Source organism: Budorcas taxicolor, chromosome 23 (assembly GCF_023091745.1).
Source record: "Budorcas taxicolor isolate Tak-1 chromosome 23, Takin1.1, whole genome shotgun sequence".
Classification (NCBI taxonomy): Eukaryota; Metazoa; Chordata; class Mammalia; order Artiodactyla; family Bovidae; genus Budorcas; species Budorcas taxicolor.
Window position 1 is genome coordinate 13,610,173 of NC_068932.1, and position 22,701 is coordinate 13,632,873.

A 22,701-nucleotide genomic window follows, 5' to 3' on the forward strand; every position below is an offset into this window, starting at 1 on the left:
AAGAGAACGCACTGGTCATAGCAAACACCCTCTTTCAACAACACAAGAGAAGACTCTACACATGGACATCACCAGATGGTCAACACCAAAATCAGACGGATTATATTCTTTGCAGCCGAAGATGGAGAAGCTCTATACAGTCAACAAAAACAAGACCGGGAGCTGACTGTGGCTCAGATCATAAAATCCTTATTGCCAAATTCAGACTGAAATTGAAGAAAGTGGGGAAAACCACTAGACCATTCAGGTATGACCTAAATCAAATCCCTTTGATTATACAGTGGAAGTGAGAAATGGATTTAAGGGACTAGATCTGATAGACAGAGTGCCTGATGAACTATGGAATGAGATTCGTGACATTGTACAGAAGACAGGGATCAAGACCATCCCTAAGAAAAGAAATGCAAAAAAGCAAAATGGTTGTCTGAGGAGGCCTTACAAATAGCTGTGATAAGAACTGAAGTGAAAAGCAAAGGAGAAAAGTAAAGATACACCCATTTGAATGCAGAGTTCCAAAGAATAGCAAGGAGATGAGAAAGCCTTTCTCAGCAATCAATGCAAAGAAATAGAGGAAAACAATAGAATGGGAAAGACTAGAGATTTCTTCAAGAAAATGAGAGATACTAAGGGAACATTTCATGCAAAGATGGGCTCAATAAAGGATATAAATGGTATGGACCTAACAGAAGCAGAAGATATTAAGAAGAGGTGGCAAGAATACACAGAAGAACTATACAAAAAAGATCTTCATGACCCAGAAAATCACGATGGTGTGATCACTCACAGTCACCTAAAGCCAGACATCCTGGAATGTAAAGTCAAGTGAGCCTTAGGAAGCATCACTACAAACAAAGCTAGTGGAGGTGATGAAATTCCAGTTGAGCTATTTCAAATCCTAAAAGATGATGCTGTGAAAGTGCTGCATTCGGTATGTCAGCAAATTTGGAAAACTCAGCAGTGGCCACAGGACTGGAAAAGGTCAGTTTTCATTCCAGTCCCAAAGAAAGGCAACGCCAAAGAATGCTCAAAATACTGCACAATTACACTCATCTCACACGCTAGCAAAGCTCAAAATTCTCCAAGCCAGGCTACAGCAATATGTGAACCGTGAGCTTCCAGCTATTCAAGCTGGTTTTAGAAAAGGCAGAGGAACCAGAGATCAAACTGCCAACATGCGCTGGATCATGGAAAAAGCAAGAGAGTTTCAGAAACACATCTATTTCTGCTTTATTGACTATGCCAAAGCCTTTGTGTGGATCACAATAAACTGAGGAAAATTCTGAAGGAGATGGGAATATCAGACCACCTGACCTGCCTCTTGAGAAACCTATATGCAGGTCAGGAAGCAACAGTTAGAACTGGACATGGAACAACAGACTGGTTCCAAATAGGAAAAGGAGTACGTCAAAGCTATATATTGTCACTCTGCTTATTTAACTTATATGCAGAGTTCATCACGTGAGAAATGCTGGGCTAGAGGAAGCACAAGCTGGAATCAAGATTGCCAGGAGAAATATCAATAACCTCAGATATGCAGATGACACCACCCTTATGGCACAAAGTGAAGAAGAACTAAAGAGCCTCTTGATGAAAGCGAAAGAGGAGAGTGAAAAAGTTGGCTGAAAACTCAACATTCAGAAAATGAAGATCATGGCATCTGGTCCCATCACTTCATGGCAAATAGATGGGGAAACAGTGGAAACAGTGTCAGACTTTATTTTGAGGGGCTCTAAGATCACTGCAGATGGTGACTGCAGCCATGAAATTAAAAGACGCTTACTCCTTGGAAGGAAAGTTATGACCAACATAGACAGCATATTCAAAAGCAGAGACATTACTTTGTCAACAAAGGTCCATCTAGTCAAGGCGATGGTTATTCCAGTGGTGTTGTACGGATGTGAGAGTTGGACTATAAAAAGAGCTGAGTGCTGAAGAATTGGTGCTTTTGAACTGTGGTGTTGGAGAAGACTCTTGAGAGTCCCTTGGACTGCGATGAGATTCAACCAGTTGATCCTAAAGGAGATCAGTCCTGGGTGTCCATTGGAAGGACTGATGTTGAAGCTGAAACTCCAATACTTTGGCTAGCTGATGCGAAGAGCTGACTCTTTTGAAAAGACCCTGATTTGGGGAAAGATTGAGGGCAGGAGGAGAAGGGGACGACAAAGGATGAGATGGTTGGATGGCATCACCAACTCAATGCACATGGGTTTGGGTTGACTCTGGCAGTTGGTGATGGACAGGGAGGCCTGGCGTGCTGCGGTTCATGGGGTCGCAAAGAGTCAGACACAACTGAGCAACTGAACTGAACTGAAGTGTTCAGAAGTTACAGGAGTGACAGTTTCTATAACTGTTGCATATTGGCATATTTTATATTCACAGGCAAGGAAAAAGGGCCTAACCTAAGGAAATACTAATGTTGCTTATTTATAAAATAGGAACTCTCTGGAAAGCTCAAATCAACCTTTAGAAGACACAAAACATAAAAGTGAAATCAACCTATAAAAGCAAAGGGTGCACTTAACAGAGACTCGGAGTACCATGCTGCTGCTGCTGCTGCTGCTAAGTCGCTCCAGTCATGTTCGACTCTGTGTGACCCCATAGACGGCAGCCCACCAGGCTCCCCATCCCTGGGATTCTCCAGACAAGAACGCTGGAGTGGGTTGGCATTTCCTTCTCCAATGTATGAAAGTGAAAAGTGAAAGTGAAGTCGCTCAGTCGTGTCCAACTCTTTGCGACCCCATGGACTGCAGCCTACCAGGCTCCTCCATCCATGGGATTTTCCAGGCAAGAGTACTAGAGGGGGGTGCCATTGCCTTCTCAGAGTACCCTAGGCAACAAAATAAGGTATTGCTGAAAATCAAAGTGTCAGTCACTCAGTTATGTCTAACTCTTTGCAACCCCATGTACTGTAGTCCACCAGGCTTTCTGTCCATGGAGTTCTCCAGGCAAGAATTCTAGAGTGGGTTGCTATTTCTTTCTCCAGGGGATCTTCCTGACCAAGAGATCAAACCTGAGTCTCCTGCAGGCAGATTCTTTACTGTCTGAGCCACCAGGGAAACCCAAAGGTACTGCTGGCTGTGTTCAAAGCAAGAAGAAAACAAAAGGAAAGAGTAATGTTTGAGGGAAGGGAGTGCAATATTCACAGAAAACCAGTGAAAAGGAGCCCCACTCAAGACAGAAGCTGGCCTCCATCTCTCATAGTAAAGAATATGGTCTGCATCTTGGTCAGTGCAAACAAAGAGCATGAAGATGGAGCTGGGAGAGAGGGAGAGAAGGCAATCCATCACTCGCAGTAATTTTCAGTTTCCCACTCAAATGATTCTCATTCCAGGGCACTGAAGGAACCAACAGATCCCTTTTGACACCATGTGGCATCACAACAGTCCCACTATACACCTGCCCAGTGAGTCACACTGTATGTACTGCTTTCTTTTTCAGTGTCTCTTCTGGGCTTCTCAACAATCTAGTGGGGTACACAAAGCTATTACTATTATTATCCTTATTCTGAAACTCAGACTTTAATCACACAGCCCACTGGGAACAGGACCACATGTAGACCCAGCCATCTGACTCTGCCCAGGGCTCTTTTCACTAACCAGTGTAACTTTCCACTGCATCTCCAGCAGAGCAACGATAAAATTCAAGCCATTTAATATTAACAACATCAGTGTAAGTACACTTCCAGCAAGATGAATACTGTTAAATCAGCAAGTGCCAGGTAAACATCTTAACTGCCATATGACTCTGGATGTTCACTCTTCAAATCCCATTTAATCTTCAGACTTTCCCCAGGAGTTACAGATGAGGACCCAAGGCTCTGGGCATTAAGTAACTTGTTTGAGGTCACCAGAGGTCTGGTGATTGGTGCAGCAGAGGTTTAAATGTACTGGGATCTGTTCTGGGTCCAAACGCCATACTCCTATTACAACTGGCTGCTATCCTAAATGTTTATCAAGGATCATCCTAAGGTATGGAGGGTATAGGTAACCCAAATGCAAAGAGCAGAAATAGTCAATGGCGTTCCTGAGAAGTTTGATGAGCCAAACACTTCTCTATAGCATGGCCTGTGATTATGCGAACAAAAGAAATGTGACTTCTTTCTTCCTTACCTAGGTCTAAGTCTTGTGGGAATCAATGCTGAGGGTATGAGTATAGCAGAGGTGAGAGGAGAGGTAGGCAATAAAACAGTGCCTGAATTTTCTACGATTCTTAAAGGAGTTCAAAGAATACCATAAACCCTGGAGTAAATCCACTTCCTTCTAACTAAGGAGTAAGACAGGAGGTTGTTAGGGTGGGGGCAAAGGAAAGGTGGAATCTTCTTTTATCATCTTTAGGACCTACCTCCTGAGCAGTCTCAGGCCTTCTGGCTTCAGAGGGGAACAAAAAGAAAGCTACTTGGATACAGATGAGAACACAACGCTTTTCAGGTTAAGTTTATTGCCTGGGATTCACCACTGACACGGGCCAAAAGCAGTCTACATGTAATGGAATCTGGGGTTTCAGATTCACAAACATATAGGCACAAGCAAGTCCACCAGCAGCAGAAGTTAATAGAACCCTCCACAGAGCACCATTTGTCAATCCAACAAAGGTTTACCAAGCACCTACCGTATCTACACCTAGAGAAGTTAATGGTAAACCATTCCAGTATTCTTGCCTGGGAAATCCCATGGACAGAGGAGCCTGGTGGGATACAGTCCACGGGTCGCAAAAAGTCAGACACGACTGAGTGACTAGACAACAACCGTATCTACACATCAAGCAGTGGGGAAGCAGAGGATGAGACGGACACCATGCCCAGCTCTGCGGAGCTCACAGTCTGTAGGGGAATTACTGCTACCAAAGGGGTGCTGTGGGCACTTCAAAACTAGGAATGGAGCTGAATCTTTATCACCCCTGACTTTCCACTGATTTAGAGTGTCTCACAGTTTTGTAAAACAATCATTCCTTTTAATTAAAAAACAAACCACCACTACTTACTTTTAAGGATCCCAGAGACGTAGCAAACAGACTGTTTATTTTAAGCACTGGCTTTTGTAATTTGATCTACGTCTTAAAGAAAATGTTATCTTACTGACTTAAAAAAAAATCCATCACCCATTGAAACTTTCACCTCCTAACACACTTAGGTCTGCTACACAAAACCAGTTAGTCAACCACAGAGAGGAGTTGACACCTGGTAAGAAAACACATTTTACTACTTTATTTATTCCTGTCCAGTGTATGCCCCCAAAACAGCCTTGACTGGAAGCATTAACCATTGAACCATTGCATATGGGAAGTGTCTAAGGCTTGATGTTTCCCCCCTTGCTCCATTATTCTATCAATCAGGTCTCAGATTAGCTCCTAACTCCTTCTAGTCCCCCAAGCTTCCAAACAGTGGCAGAACTGGGGTTTAAGGATTTAAACCTGCGTCTGTCCCCAAACCCAACTGAGCACACGAATGCTCTCCAGCTCTACTATCTCCTGTTTGGACGACAGCAAATCTGAGTGCCTCCACCGGCCAGGCAGGCAATGTCAATGAGCAAGGAGACAGGTAACGGGTATGTCTATTTGCTATGAGCAGGAGAAAGAGAGTTGGAGAGGGGACTAGAGGGGACAGCAAGCAGCTACTGCTATCAATAGCTCCAGCAATTGCTATCACATATGATCTTGCAAGTTTAAGAGAAACGGGAACTTCAATATTTTATGTACACTCCTGAATGTTAACATTCAATGTTAGTTCAAGTTCTTTGTTTTTAGAGGACCACGTGGGTCAAACAGGCTCTCAATCTTTGTCACTGTGCTCTTGGCATCATCTTTTTTTCAAAAATATTTATCAATTTATTTGGCTGCGCCAGGACTTCCTTGCAGCACACGGGATCTTCAGCTGTGGCATAGGGGATCTAGTTCCCTGACCAGGGGTAGAACCTAGGTCCCTGCACTGGAGTGCTGAGTCTTAGCCACTGGACCACCAGGGAAGTCCTGGCATTATCTTTTAAACAGCACTGGTTTGCTTCACTAAATTGTGCAGCATTACTTTTGTAAGTGTAACATCGCCCCAGGGATGGGGGAAACAGAAAGTTCATTAACACCTTAAATACCAAGGGCATTCTCTTTTTCACGCAGCCGAGATGGACTCATGGGACTAATGCCGCATAAGGTGATTTTCTCCCCAGCGGCCCGTGGAATAACCTTCATTTCTTTCCCATAGCAATGATACCCCAAGCAGTTGCTTACCCGTTTGTCAATGTCATTGTGTTGGAGCTGCACAAAGCGAGCGCTGATGGCTGCGATGTAACTCTGCTGATTGGAGAATGCCACACGGCCGGCACCTTTGGGGTACTTCAGCTCGGGGTCTGTATCAATGCCAGCATAGCAGACACCACCATATAAACGGTCCATGATCATTGCCAGCTCAACTGCAAGAAAATAAACACCATTTGGTATAAGTGTTTAGAAGGGTCTCTTGTCCAGGAGAAGGAAGGACTATATAGAAGAATCATGCAGTGTAACTAAGAAATGGGAAACCCATGTTAAGTATCATGAAGACTGTCCACACCAGTCTTAGAACTCATGAAGGGGAGCTCCTCATAGGATATTTGAAAACAAAATGAAAAAAGAAAGAAACAAAGAATTTACACACACACACACAAATTTACATAATGAGAACTTCAGCAATAGTATAAAAGAAATGATCTATCAGCAACCCTCCTTTCTAATTTCTAACTGCTTAGTCCACTAGAGTGGACCCTGGGCAGGCAAAGCACTTCAGGTGCCCTAACAAGTTAATAAGAAACAGTCTACTTACTGACCCCTAGGGCTGAAAGTAATTACTAAAGTCACACTAGTAAATTAAGATAAAGCTATAGAAAGAATTAATTCTAGAGGCAATATGCTTACAGCCTAGAAATAACTCTCCACAATTTTTTAAAAAATAAAAGATTTTTAAGAGTTTATTTCAATTGAGGAATCTCCATACTAACCTCTCACACTAAATTCTAAATAACAATACTAAAAATGATAATAGCAGCAATAAACATTTATTGAGTGCTTATAATTACCAGGAAACACTAAGCTGCTACAAAGGCAGTAAAAGCACATCCATCCTGTACCCTGCTATAAATCCAGAGGTCTGGTCTGCACTCTTCACTAGAGCTCTTTGGTATATCTGCAAAACACCTGGACAGAAGGCATTTGGAAACTGGACATTCCAAAGGTCTGATATTCTACAACTGTCCTCATCAAAGGGCACCATGGAGAGACATACAGTTACTTACCTGGATCCAAACTGCCTGAAGTTAATTGTTTACTTGATACTGGATGGCACCTCCTCCAGGTATGACCACTCCTTTCAGGCCACTCACATGGTTTTAAGTCCAAAAGACTTAGCCCTACTCCTAGGGAATGACCCAAGAATCCACTTCCTCAAATACCTACACATGGTATTTGGAAAGGAGCGGACAGGGAAGACAGATGAAGACCTGGGCCACAGCCAGTGTGCAAAGGCCCCCAGACAGCTGAGCTACACAGGAATCAGTATCTGGGGAGAAGGCGAGCTGCACGGGCTGGAGTGGCAGGAGAGCTCTGCAGCAGGTTCAAGGGCTGAAGGGCTTAATGATGCAAGAACTCCACCAGATTTCTATGAACAGAAGGACAGCCATGTACTGCTGGTTCCTATAATGGCAGCTGCTGAGGCAATAACAAAGTTATGTCACTATGAAAGAAAGGCTGTCTTTCTATCTGACTTCTTCAAACCGGACTGCTTAATACTGGCAGTCGATTTCTAAGCTTCTGTTTCTAATAGGAAGAATGACTTAACAACCAGCAGGTAATTTTCAGAAGATGAGTAAATAAGCTAGCAGTAATTAAGCCAGAGAATAAGTGCTTTTAAAGACAGAAGAGCAGAAAGCTACCCCAATGGTCCCATTATGATCAGAGTTACTGAGTCATATCGGTCAAAGAAACATTGCTGGTTAGAGCCCAAGTGGACCCTGACTTCGGTCTTGGGGCAGGATCCAGAAATCATGTTCATTCAAACGGTGCAGTAAGAATCATGTCCCTGTTGTTTAGTTGTTAAGTCGTGTCTGACTCTTTGGTGACCCCACAGGCTGCAGCCCACCAGCCTCCTCATTGCATAGGATTTCCCAGGCAGGAATAAAGAATACTGTAGTAGGTTGCCATTTTCTTTTCCAGGGGATCTTCCCAACCCAGGGACCGAACCTAAGTCTCCTGCTTGGTAGGCAGATACTATACCACTGAGCCATCTGGGAAGCCCAAGAATCACATATGTACCCTGAATATCAGAATTTAGTGGGTCCTTACTTTGTCTCAACAACTTATGATAGCTTAAGGACTTCCTCACATAGCTAATGTTATTCCAGTCACAGAGAAGAAGAAATTGAAAGCTGAATTTATTCACCTTAGTCGTTAATGAATTTCCTTTATTAGTCAGGTTGGCTTAGTAAAATAGGTAACCTTGGGGCCTGGAAATTGAACACTAATTTCCCAAAGACCTGGCTTCTTCTGGAATGGAATAAGACAGTGAACACTCCCCGAGCCTGGTGAATGGCCAGGAGACGAATGTTGGCAAAGAATTGAATGCGCTTGTCTTCTACCCTTAGGAAGGACTCAAGAAAGTGTCTAATTTAGAGAGAGAGCTTGAAGCTCCAGCCGAAGACAAGAGCCACTGTAACCAGAGGTTCTTCTGTGGCATCTTGGTCTCCAAAGGAACTTCAGGGATCCACAGATGCCAGAGACAGCACCTTCCACAAGCACTTTGTGAATCTGGCTGTTGGAAAATCACCTTCTCGGCCCAAAGATTCAGTCATGGCTGATGCTACTGGCAGTTAAGCAGTTCTGATAGGAAAAAGAAACCCTCATTCACTTACGCTTTTAGGAAGATTATATAAATTAATAATTTCCACTTAGAAGCTTATGTGCAGTCATTTTCTTGGCCACCCAAAAGTTTGCAGGCATTTGAGCCAATGAAGTCTTATTCAAGTGAAGGACAATTTATTGAGAAGCTAGAAGAATCGAAGGTGGCTACAGAAAGTTTTTTTGGGGGAAGAATATGAAGACTACTCATTTCTCTACCTTAACCTGTATTTTAGCTACAAAAGCCTCAATAGCCTGATGATCCTTGAAGAAAAGTAAATAATAACTCAACAACTGCTGTTTGTATTTGGTCCTTACTCAATCAGCAAGTCCTCATTAAAAGTGTACTTCCTGCTGCCTAAACTCATGCTGCACTCAAACAACAGAGGGATGTTGCTTAAGTACTAAACAGCATTTCTAATTATTGAGAAAAGTAACCAGTTGGTAAAAACAACATTAAAAAAAGAGTAATTTAATTCATCTACTATATAGGTAACTAACAAAGAGCAAGCTTTCCTCAAGTCCTACAAAATTCTAATCTGAAAATACTTTTTATATGGAAGATACAAATTCACCTACAGATGTCATAATATACAACTACTAGTAGAGGCTAGGTTTTAAAGAATTCTTTAGTGAGCATTATCAGTTAATGTAGGAAAGTTCCATATAAATCCCTTCCTCTGAATGAGGAGGAAGCTGAGCCAGCAAGAGGGCTACCATTTTGACTACTTGGGAGGAAGAGAGAAAAACAGAAGAAAAGCAGTAAGGATCTGGTAGAAAGATCAACTAAAACCTTCATGGATCTATCTATACTTTATGAACTCCATCCTGCTCTTGAAATGTGAGTCTTTGATCAAGGATATGTCTTATCTGGGAAATGTAGTCAAACCACCTACTAAATGTATAACAGTGAATCCTCATGTGAAACCATCCTCTGTAGATGACAAAGACAGCGTTATCTCCCAGGAGCACGTTCTTAACATTTAACCTGAGGAAGATGAGGGTACCAGAGGTTGAAATTCAGACAGATAGAGGTGACAGCAGGCATAGACAGAGTCTGTGAGGAAGTCAGATGTCTCCAAACCACTTCTCTTTTTTCTTTCCCATCCAGACAGTGTTATCAGGGTCTGTCTGGCCACCACAGGGGTGGGAAATTACGAGTTCTGGTAGCCATATCCAAGGGCATTATGTACTTTGGTTAAGATGTTCTATGCTCTTATGATAACTCTAGTCAGCTCATAAACAACTGTTCCATGAGAACAGTACACTACTATAAATCTAACCTACACACGGGCTCTTGTGATGAGCTTCCCTGTGTCCCAGACTAGAGAGGGAAACAAAAACACTGCAGTTGTATGTGGCGTATAGTATGTCCATGAATTCCTCTGGGTTGTGGTGGCCATGTCCTGGAGGTGAATCTGAACCCCAACTTGTTTTACTCCCAATTCTTCATAAAGATCTGAAAGGGATCAGCTCAACAGAAAGAAAATCATGATGACTCTCCCATCCGCCTCCCCCCCCAGGTTTAATTAGATTTCAAAGTTAGCCTAAGGCAATGTAGGAGTCCAAGATACTCTGAGAGCCAAATGGGACAGGGCAGGAATGGGCGTTCCTGAGGGAAATACTAACAGGTTCATCTTCTCAGATTTTAAATCATGAATCCAGAAGCTCCATTTCTCCCCTTTGGAAGTAACAAAGCAGACAGACAAGAGGCATAAGGCACCTCAGGGTGACCAAGGGGCCTGCACTTCGGAAAGAAAGGAATTGCCGAGCTGGATCACAAAAGTGGTTCACGTATCTTCAGTAGATGAAATGCTCATAAGCTTCCACTCTGCATGAGATGTTGGGAAGTTATGAATATTTTTCAAATAAATGGTATGAACAACCAACTAAGTCTGAGCGATAAGAGTATTTAAATTGATTAAATCGAGCTGGTACCAGGCTGACTGTTATTACTGTTACGGAGACAGAATCTTAGATCTCAGCTTCTGATAAAGCAGCTTCCTTCTGTGTAGAGAGTCCCAAACTTGAATTCTGGAGATCTGAGTTTGAGCCTTAGCTTTTTTAATTGTTGTGGTCTTGACTAATCACCCCCTTTGAACTCTGCTTCCTTCTCTCTAGGATGAAAAGTCTACCACTTACAACCTCACAAGGTTTTCATGAGGATTAAACATATATGAGAACTCTGGGCATACTGTTGGGCACAGAGCGGCGCTCAAATGTTTCGTTTTGCCCAGGGGTTTTTTTCCTTTAACATTTGCTTAACTCATAAATCTTTGCTTAACATTAACTTGGCCTGGTTTCTGCTCCATAAGCACCAGTTCATCCCAGTCTTACTTAATGTTATTCAAACTGCCAATGATATGGCAACCTTTGACATCAGCTGTGGGTGAGGGTGTGCTTTCCTAGAGGAGGGAGCTCACAAATACCAATCAACACTAGAAAATCCTTAATCTTAAGGGCAGTGCGGTGAATGAAGTCAGTATGCCAATTCTGGAGTTTATCTGAGAGAAGTCATTCTGAACTTGGGACTGGGTGAAAGAAAAAGCTTCTAGTGCTGACCAATTTGACATAAGATGATTTGTGTCTGCCACCACTTCACTCAACAAAAAGGATACGGTTATAATACTCCTCTTTCCTAAATCACAAATCATTCCTAATATGATTCCTAATATGTGTGGCCTACCAGAATGTTTGCACAGAATGTGTGGAATAAATGCTCTTAGAAAAATTCATCATGTTCTCTAGATGTATGCCATACATTAGTGAATATTTACCTCAAAAAACTGTTTTCCTCTAGAATTTCCATAGAAAAGCCATCCTCACAACAGTTGGGGTAGGGGGAGGGAGGGCAGAATGAGAAGAAAATAGCAGGATCCATAGCAGAATATAGTGAGAAAAAGACAGGAGAGACTCATCAGAACAACAGTGACGAAGGTGAGAGATCCAAAGATGACAGACAACTGGCAGGCTCCAGGAACTCAAGACTGATCTTTTCTGCAGGACCTGGTCATAAACTGTCAGAAGGAAGTCATAAAGTGGAGGAACAGCTAACAGATGCCTCTGACTAGAAAGGAAGACTGAGGGTTTTTCAAGCCTGATCAAAGCTGGAAATGCATGGCTCCCAAAGCTGGATTACTGAGGCAGCCCCCAAATGAGATGTCTAGGCCCAGAAGCTCGAGTCAGAAGGTATTTATGGTTACAAACCAGGGGAGAGGACAGCGACCAGATCCTTCCTTTCCCACTCTTTCCTGGTGGTCTCTCCTCAAAACTCCCAAGCCTGGCACTTACTTGCTATCAGAGCAAAGACATGCCGTCAGGAAAGGTTCTCATGCCACAGGGATATGCAACAGGGAGATTTCTGCACTAAGATTTAGGAAGACATGTTGCTTACAACATCTGAATGAAGAGTGGCAATATGCTCTTGCACGTCCAGGTGGCAGCAGGAGGAGAGAGAGACAAGAGAGATGGACCACCTCTTTCCTCGCACTGACTCTCTGAAGAATATGTACACTTCAGCCACACGGTGGCATGGCGAGTCTACCCACAGCCTTTCCTAGGGTGGGGGTGGAGAGAGCTGGGAAATGGAAGGAAAGCGAGATCTAGAATCAGCAGGAGACGTCAGGCAGACCATCCTTGGCCTGCCACTGACGCTGACAGGAGTGATGGAAGGGAGAGACAGAGACAGTAGAAATTGCTTCCTAGAAAAGGCAACAATCAGGCAATCTATCTGTGGGTAAACTCATCGAGATTTTCCACCAATATTTTCCCACTTTCAGGCTAATTTTTCTACGCCCCTGATTTTTTTTCCAAACTGAATTTTTAAAAGTCACGCTTGTCAAAAGATCAGAAGGAACAACCAGAACTCAGTCAAGACAATCCAGTTAAAACAGGTTGCCTTGTATCTTCAGAAGTGTTTGTCCATTTCTATGTAGTGGGATAGGACTATAGTATCATTTATTAGTGACAATGGTCCCTGTCTTACAATGGGAAAATATCAAAGACAAAAAGCCCTGTGAGATCCGAAAGGATAATCCTTGAGTGATAACATTTTATTCACTGTAACATGCTAAAGGACCATTTCTGGCCCACGATAAGGTGAAAATCAATCTGGACACACAAAATCTCACTTGTTGAGTACCAGCACTAATACCTAGTTTAGGATCCTCTTCTATATAGTGCCTAAAATAGTTCTAAGACTTTCCAGAATTCAAACCACAATACTCCTGGGGAAAAAAATGCCCTGAAATATTTAAAAACCAAAAATTGAGAACATTATGTTACGGAAAATAATTTAGTATTCAATTAATTGGGTTAGTACTCTATTAGTACATTTCTGAAATCTTTGACTTTATAGGTGATGACCTGTTCAGCAAGAGTGGGATGTCCATTCAGTGTGGCATGACGTGTACTTTCTCGGTGCCAGTGACACCCTGCATGCTCAATACATGTTTACTGTTCAAGTGAACTGCACTGCAGTCAATTTAAGATTGTCTAGCAAAGTCAAACTGAATTCTTTTAAAAACAGTCTTCTATTCCAAAACACACACCGGTCCACAAAGCTCAGTGTGTTCCAAAGAAATTCAATTCTATGCACAGGGATAAAAGCTAAAGATGTTAACTCCTTTTATCCAGACTACTTGGCCTCCAATCTGGAAGTCTTGGATAGAGTAAAATTCCAGGACGCTAATGTAGATTGTTTAGCCTTTTAAAAACTAGCTACATTTATAGGAGGTGCTGGCATGGGGGAACTTTCATTAGACTAAGTGACTGCAGACTAATATCCAACAATGGCAAAAACAAAATTTTAAACCAAAACAAATTAGTTTACTTAAAAAAAATGAACTTTGAAATTTACAAAACATGCATTATCTAGGCAGGGAACACAAAGTCCAATTTCTGACTAGATAACTAAATATAATTCCTGTTTAACCCTAGAACATCTATCATCTTACAGACATAGAATGTTAAAGAAAGAATACAGTTCAGCATCTTGGGTTTCCTGTCTTATGCTGTCAGTGTGATCACAGAACAGTGAAAAACAGATGATCACAGAGAGAGGTCCATATCTATCCTTTCAAATAATTCAAACAGAAAGAATAAAGGATGAATAATGTTTAAAAAGGCAATTTAGTTATCAACTATTGTGTCTGTGACTTAAAACAGACATGAGATTAAAGTCAGTTTTGTTATTTTTACAACTGCAGGAACTTTTCTTTCAGAAAACTTTTTTTCAGATTCCCATCTAAGAAAAAAGGGAAAGGGCTAAGATATTAAAACTACTTTGTGTTTGTCTTTAGTTGCAAAAAAGAACAGAGAGTACTAGCAAGGAATGCCTTTTTTTTTTTTTTTTTTTAGAATATATTTGCAGTTTAAAGACTATGAAAGGGGATTTTTCTCTCTCTCCACTCCTAAACATATCACCAGTTAGAAAAAGCCGGGAATATTACACAGCGCCCCTGCTCACACTTTTTTTTTTTTTTTTAAAGCACAAGCTCTTTAGAAACAAAGGGTTGCATTGGCCCTCATCTCATAATGCTGTTCACGTTTGAGTTGGCCCTGCTTAGACTTTACTCTCTGATGGCATATAAAGGGGGAAGCATCTCTGCTGCTCTGCTTTCTTTCTTTGGGCAAGTTTGCCACTAGGATGAGAAAAAGACCCAAGACACCTGACTTTCTGAAATACCATAAAATTATGAACTCCAGTCATAATTAATTTGTTTTAAGGTCTTTCAAAATGGAATTATGACTACATCTTTATAAAGACCTAAACTTTTAGCAGTAGCTTAGAGTTGAGATTTGAATAAATGCATTAGAAAAGTTGAGGAACCTTCAGAATTAAGAAGTCACGAAAGTCACAGAGCTGTTTCACAGCTTGATTTAATGATCTCTGCTTTTTCTTTTACTTTTTAAGTAGAACACTTAAGCCTACTTGTTTATACTAACATGAGATAACACTGCCCTTTGCTACTACAGTGGCAATGGTTAGCTTATTTTTTCATCTTAGTTTAAAAAAATAAACTCAGCTATTTTAAAGCACTTTACAAACTGTTCTTACAAATAATTTTACTATATTCCACAGGCAATCATACTGATCTAATAAGCAATTAGATTTGTCTTTGGTGCCCCAGTCAATTAGGATACTGCCCAATTCCAGCAGGCACAATTATTTAATCATTGGAAAGGAACTTAAAAAACAAAAAACAGGGGCGCTTTCATGAAGTCAAATGAAAGATGCTCAAATACATAACTCACTTTTCAAAGTACGTAAGAAAAAAACAGGAATCTGTTTTGCTTGGGAAGAGTTCAGGCTGGTTTTCAGTGACACAGTTTCTAGCAGTGGTGTAGTCTGTCGCTGAGTGCACACAGCTGCCCTGAACAGACTTCTGATGGGGTTCTTTTTCTGTTCTACATAACAATACTAACTGGCTAACAATGCATACTGCCAAATGCATTGTTATTATTTTTTAAATAATTGGTTGAACAGGGAATCACTAATTAGAATCCAACCCTCTGAAATAACAGTTTAATGAAATTCACTCTTGCAGCATAAGAAAATACAACATCTTGGCAGAAAACATTTAAGGGTCAGCTCAGTGGAACTGATATGATGGCCTTCTTTTTGGAGACTGTGTATAGCTGACCAGAAGTGTAGAAAACACCGAAGACTAAACACATTGGGGATTGTTGTTGTTGTTGGTTTTGTTGTTGTGGTGTTACTATTTCCACTCACCAGCTCGAAGGGGTCGTGGAACTCCCCCAACAAAGATAGTTTTTCTGGGGTCCAAAGGCTGTGAACCATCCATTACAAAGTCACTGTCACTTAGGTTCCATGGTCGAATTTGCACCTGAAAAAAAGTCGTTTACTTGGTCCTTACTTCATTTCCATTAACCCCAAATGAGAATAAGGTGACTAAAGATAAACCCACTGATTTGTGCATTGTACAACATACACAACCCAAACAAAATCCAGTTATTAGTTAATGTAATCTCTAGACATATGCTGTGAAACCTTCAGAAACCACCTGTGGTTTTAAAAAAAGGGTAGTCTTTTATAGGTAAGAGTCTGGGTTTTGAATAAGATCCATTTTAACACGTTAAACTGTTCATAACCTGTCACATTATAGCACTTAGCTTTTTAAGAGCTCACCTAAGGAGGGAACAGGAACTTTTAGAATATTTTCTAAAAATTATCTATATGTCTGGCTTTTAAATTATCACCACCTAAAATGAAAACATTTATCTTTCAGCAATATGATTTAACACAGTTTAACACTTATCAAGTTAGCACACAATTACCAGCAATATCAAATACTGAAGGTCACAGAGTTATCTACTTTTGGCTGATCTGATTTTCCTAAATAAGTCCAGTAAAATAAAGCTAAGTCTAGAAATTCAAGTAAAATTTTGAAGAGTAGGAAAAGAAATCTCTATGACATATTTCTTTCTATTTGGTAATATCTCTTCACTGGGACTCTGACTCCCTGCCCATAAGTTACACTATGCTATCCTTATCGTATAAAATATTTCACCAGAATCGTAACCTTAAAACATACTCCTTTCAATTCATACCTGAACTATCTTAAGAATAGCTTAAAACAAAACAACCACCAACAAACCCTCTCATACAGAAAGGCCAGTTTCAGCACGGCCTGAAAACCACCTGGCCACACGCTCAGCTGGCCACATGCTCAAGCAGGCCAGTTGTAAAAGCGAAGAAACAAGCACTGGTTTTTAAGGAACATGCCTCTCCTTTCGCCTCATTGATTAGGATAGGAAACAAAACAGCTGAATTTTAACTTCCTTAGTATCAACAAAATTTTTCACTTTTCCCATTGCTCAACCATCAACACTTAATGCAAGGAAATACGTATATGACAATTTTTTATGTGGCTTGCCTTATATCCAGTAGTTCTTCTATTTGAAAGATAAATCTGTCAATGACACTTTCAAAACACCTTGAATCAACTCCAAGACTGGCACTGCTCATTAGAAACAGGCTACAAATTATGACTGTTACAAAATTTACCCCCCACACAACTTTTGGAGCTTTTATGACACAACTGCCTTCACCAGTTACTGGAAGCCATAAAATCTTCACATGGGGGGAAAAGAAAATCTAGTTCTTTCCTTGTAAAATTTGGTCTGTTTGAAATTATCAGTCTCTTGATATTTACCACAGATTCACCAATACAATAAAACATCACTTTCAAATGCCTTCATGAGGGCTCATTATTAATGTTTAATTAAAAACACAATCTCCTGACACCAAGAGAAAGGACTCTAACGTCAACATATAAAAGACAGGGCAAATCTTTTTCTGTACGGAGCCCTTTTTTCTTCTAGTCTCACCCCTAATAAAGTAGTTAAGGTAGCTTCAGGATCTGGTAATTCTATTTATTTTATGATAACTGAGTTCAATCATATGGCTCACAAATAAAAACAATTCGTGTATAATATCCATAGTGTGCTGGTTTCATTTAATCAGAAGTACAGAAAATGAAGCCTCATACAATAGCTGGAGGTTGCTGTTGCTTCAAAGAATTCTGCAGAAGATCTCAAATCCGCCTGCTGAGAGGCTTCACTGCTGCCTCTTCTTCCCTCTAACACCCTCCCCACCCCTTCATTACATCACACACAACCCATTCCCTTACCCTATTCTTGGGAAAAATACAGGAAGAAGACTAGGGAGACAGTAATGATTAACCGTATTCACAAAACCCACATTTCCCAGCTGCCATCACAAAACAGCTCCTCAAAGCTCACGCCACTGCAAATTCAGAGAAATGTCAACACAGGCCAACATCAGCACACTCTAAATGCTAAGCAAGAAATATTGTGGTACTGTTTGCACTGAGAAGTTTCATTTACACTTTAGTTTCTTTCTGAAATATAAGACCATTCTTACTCAGGAATGTTCTCCATCTTCTAAGGTTTATTCTCAGACCTCAGGGTCTAATATTCATGTTCTTTCTGACTTACTCTTTGAATAAATTCTCTGGTCCCAAGACACACACACACACACACACACACACACACACACACACACACACACAGGTTTCTCTACTCTTTTAGTCGAATACTTTGTAAGCTGACTCAAATATTTTGTAGAAAGGAATACAATATAAATAAAAGAACTTTTTATTATCTTTATTTCTTTAGTAATTGTTTTTGAGAAATGTTGAAATTAGACCTCTATCTTAATTCAACACAAATTTCCCCTGGCAAAACAACTTTTATATCCACAGTGATTATTCTGTGTGTGTGTGTGTGTGTGTATGTCTTCGTATAACAATTCTTCTACTGTGTTGTCAAACAGACTATATATGCTGGGCAGTAAAAGCCTTAACAACCTAAGGAAAAGATAAGGCTGTCACCAGAATGGTGAAGATTACTTTAAATGAAACTGACATGGTTCCAGTACCACTTCCTGAAGAAACCTGATCACATTTGGTTGCAAAGGTGACTCCAGGAAGAGGCTATCTGGCAGGCAGCACCCACAAGCCCTTTGGCCATGCCACAACCTTACAGCAAGGGTTATACAACACAGAACGTCTGTAGGGCAGGACAGGTAGCATAAACATGTCAGGTTACCAGGACAATAGTTAGTAGGCAGGCAGTGACACTATGGAGTAAACCACTCCTTTTATTTCGTTTTATATTATAGTTGATGAACAATGTTGTATTAGTTTCAGGTGTACAGCAAAGTGATTCAGTTATACATATATGCATGTATCTATTCTTTTGCAAATTCTCTTCCCATTTAGGTTGTTATAGAATATTGAGCTGAGTTCCCTGTGCTATAGAGTAGGCCCTTGTTGGTTATCTATTTTAAATATAGCAGTGTTAAACCACTCCTTTTAAAGGAAGCAGACACTCCTCTCAGCTAGTATTTATCATTTGTGAATGTATTGTCAGACTTTTCCATTTCTCAAAAATAGCTAGAAATTCAGATTTTTATGTGAAACTCCAAGATTTCTGAATGTTGGGAACTCATTCAAATGTGAAAGACACTTGTACAGGCTAGACAAAATTAACTGCAGGCCAGATCATTTCTGTGGGCTCCAGCCTGTGATCTCTGATTAGAAAGGTTTAGTTACCACACAGTTCACAAAGGACTGTTTTGTTCCATAAGCACTTATGAGAGAAAATATTAATACAAAAATGGTTTTCCCTTAGTTTCAGTTCCTTTTTTAAGCATGTATTCCGATGGAAGTTCTGGTGAGGATCATAAACCTCCTAGCTGAATTATTAGTCTTCTAAATTTTTATCTTCTGATTTAATAATTGGCTTTGTATAACTGCTTATCTCCAAAGGCAAAAGCTTTTTAAGGATAAAGGCAAAAACCAAACATAAAGATTGATAGCATAAATACACAAATTTATACCATAAAATGACTTCAACAGCTTTCAAGAAATCTAAAACAACTTAATATTAACATGTAACAGCAACAGTTAGTACTGAGTTCAAAATGGGTCATAAAGCAGTGGAGACAACTTGCAAAATGAACAATGCATTTGTCTCAGGAACTGCTAACGAACATACAGTGTAGTGGTGATTCAAGAAATCTTGCAAAGGAGATGAGAGCCTTGAAGATGAGGAGCGTAGTGGCTGGCCATCGGAAGTTAACAATGACCAATTGAGAGCAATCATCAAACCTGATCCTCTTACAATTACACAAGAAGTTGCCGAAGAACTTAACGTTGACCTTTCTATGGTCATTCAGTATTTGAAGCAAATTAGAAAAGTGAAAAGGCTCTATTAGTGGGTACCTCATGAGCTGACCAGAAATCAAAAAAATTGGCATTTTTGAAGTGTCGTCTCCTTCTATTCTATGCAACAACAATGAACCATCTCTCGATTGAATTGTAATGTGTGATGAAAAGTGGATTTTATATGGCAGGTGGTGATGACCAGTTCAGTGGTTGGACCGAGAAGAAGCTCCAAAGCGCTTCCCAAAGCCAAACTTGCACCAAAAAAAGGTCATGGTCACTGATGGTCTCCTGCCAGTCTGATCCACTACAGCTCTCTGAACCCTGACAAAACCATTGCATCTGAAAAGTACGCTCAGCAGTTGACGAGACGGACTGAAAACTGCAATGCCTGCAGCCAGCACTGGTCAATAGAGAGGGCCCAATTCCTTTCCACAACAATGCCTGAATGCACGTCACACAGCCAACACTTCAGAAGTTGAACAAATTGGGCTACAAAGTTTTGCCTCATCCACTATATTCACCTGACCTCTTCCCAATCAACAACCACTTCTTCAAACAACTTGGCAACTTTTTGCAGGGAAAACGCCTCTACAACCAGCAGGAGGCAGAAAATACTTTCCAAGAGTTCACTGAATTCCGAAGCATGGATTTTTATTCTATAGGAATAAGCAAATTTATTTCTCATTGGCAAAAATGTGTTGACTGTAATGGTTCCTCTTTTGATTAATAAAGATGTGCTTAAACCTAGTTATAATGATTTAAAATTCACAGTCCGCAAGCACAATTATGTTTATACCAGCCTAATAACTTAAATTTCATTTTATTTAAAACAGAGTCATTAATAGGGATAAGATTAGGCTAAGTTCGAGGGGGAAAAACTTAAGAAATATAATACAGGTCATTTATTTTGATAGGATGCTATAGCATTATTTCCTAAAAAGCAAATGTCATTGAAAATTTGCAAAAGCCTCTAAGTTAAATAAAAAATGCATTTTTATTTTATCTTTAATAGTAGGATAAGAACAGTTTTAGCAAGAACAGTTTTAAACACAAGTCTTAGGGCTTCAAGTTTCTGAATATGACCAAGTCTCCCTATAGCTCTGGAATTCTCAGTTCAAACCCCTATTTAGAATTTAGACATGACCTTGGTGAGCTATAGTCCATGGGGGTTGCAAAAAGTCAGACACAACTGTGTGACTAAGCACACACTACTAATAAATAATGTTATCTTGAGCTCACTTTGCACCTCTCATCCTATACCTGCTCTGGTCCTCTCCTTAATACCTACCACTTGAACGGTTCTACTGTGTGGTGCCTTCCTTTTCATTTGCTGGGCTCAAGGTAGCTCCAAAGTGCAACCAAACTGTTCAGAGTCAACAGTGCAATCTGGTGGTCAGTTTAGGAAATTACCTGACCAAACCCTTCTTGCAGGCCATTTGTTCTCTTTCCCACAAATTACCCATAGAGCTTATAGTTCAGCATCCCCCCAACCCGGCCCCATTTCCTTTTTCCTCTTTTCAATACCCTTCAAACTCCTACTCAAGCTCTTCAGGAAAATGTCTCCATTTTTCTCTCCCTAATCCTACAATCCTTTTAATTGACATGAATCAGAGAAACAACAGCGCAGAACCATCAGGACTGCTCTCCCCAGTAAGCAGCATCCCAGCTCTTCTGACAGCCAGGATGAGTCAGCTAAACCTAGGTCTGTGGACATACAGCTGCAACAGCTCAGCTGTAGTGGTAATGAACCCGAACCCACCCCAGCTGTCAGCAGTTCTATTTTAAGCATCTCAGACCTCACAGAATGACTGGAGTGCCCCACAGTATCGCAGATAAGCTAGTCTGTGGTTTGTGAGGCATCTTTATCTCATCCACGGTGCAAGGGGTCGATTTATTATTATGACCACTATAAAACTAAGAGTCATAACGGCAATAATTGTGGTTAAGACTCTTCAAAGTATTTTCGTATTTGGTATCTCATCTCAACCTAATTCTCACCACATAATGCCCTAACAAACAGCTCAGCCACCTTTGAGGAGTGTGGGTGCTACCTATTATTCTCAAATACCATCCTCCACCCAATGGAGAAGAAAAGGAAACGCCCTCCCTGTATCTTCTACAGTGAAGTGGCCAGAAAGGACTTAATAGCTGCTCAGAGTCATCGGCCTTGATATGACTCCCGTACTCTGGGCAGGTCTGGGGCCACCAGGCAGAACTCCACTGGGACTCAAAGCAAAGGAAGATTATTCCTCAGATATCAATAGGTTCCTGGTCCTGGAGAACCTCAGTAAAATAGCCAGGATTTTTCCTAGACAGCGACCCACAAATAATCCCAGGAAATTCTCTTACACCCTCCTAGGATGCTCCAAGGCCCACCAGCAATATCAGGAAATAGTGCAGGTACAAGACAGAAACTGCTGCCATCTTTGCCAAGCTGCACAGCCTGATGCATAGAAACCACAGGCTCCACTGGGACCTTCAGTTACTGCTGAACTGCGCTCTGTACACTGTTTCATAAGGGCACCCAGTGCAAAAACAGAGCATGCATAGACTGTGCCCCGGAAATGGTCATGTACACCTTCTTGCTCTACACTTGCTATAATAAAGCCATTATCAATTAGATGATATGATTAATATCTAGACTGAACATTCATAAGATTCAAGGAAACACCTTCCCGCTAAAGGTTTTCCAGACTCCCTCAGGGACACCTACATGTGTGTTAGTCACTCAGTTGTGTCCGACTCTTTGAGACCCCATGGAGTAGAGCTCTCCAGGCTCCTCTGTCCATGGAGTTCTCCAGGCAAGAATACTGGACTGGGTTGCCATGCCCTTCTCCAGGAGATCTTCCCAACGCAGGGATTGAACCCGGGTCTCCTGCATTGCAGGCAGATTCTTTACCAGCTGAGCCCCCAGGGAAGCCCCCAGGGGTACCTGATCACTTTGCTGTTTGGCTCCCCTGCCCAACTACTGTCTGTAATGCTTCCATCATAGCACCTTGACTCCTTACTCCACTTCCTGTTACACGGCTACTTCTCTCCATTGGACTCCAGGGGCCTGTAAGGCTGAGACCACTTCTCTGTGTGGGTCCTGACTGCTCAGCACAGTAGCCAAGCCTTAGTGAGTGCTCTG

The 22,701-nt window shown here is 41.1% G+C and overlaps 1 protein-coding gene across 1 annotated transcript in view; it reads right to left on the reverse strand.

The window, feature by feature from the left end:
• Positions 1 to 22,701, reverse strand: part of CPEB3 (cytoplasmic polyadenylation element binding protein 3) — a 154,657-nt gene that overhangs the window by 21,571 nt on the left and 110,385 nt on the right. The window contains exons 9-10 of the mRNA XM_052660908.1: positions 15,590 to 15,704; positions 6,220 to 6,401 (exon numbers count right to left, since the gene is read on the reverse strand). Coding sequence (XP_052516868.1) covers positions 6,220 to 6,401; positions 15,590 to 15,704 — 297 coding nt within the window. The remainder of the gene's footprint in view (positions 1 to 6,219; positions 6,402 to 15,589; positions 15,705 to 22,701) is intronic.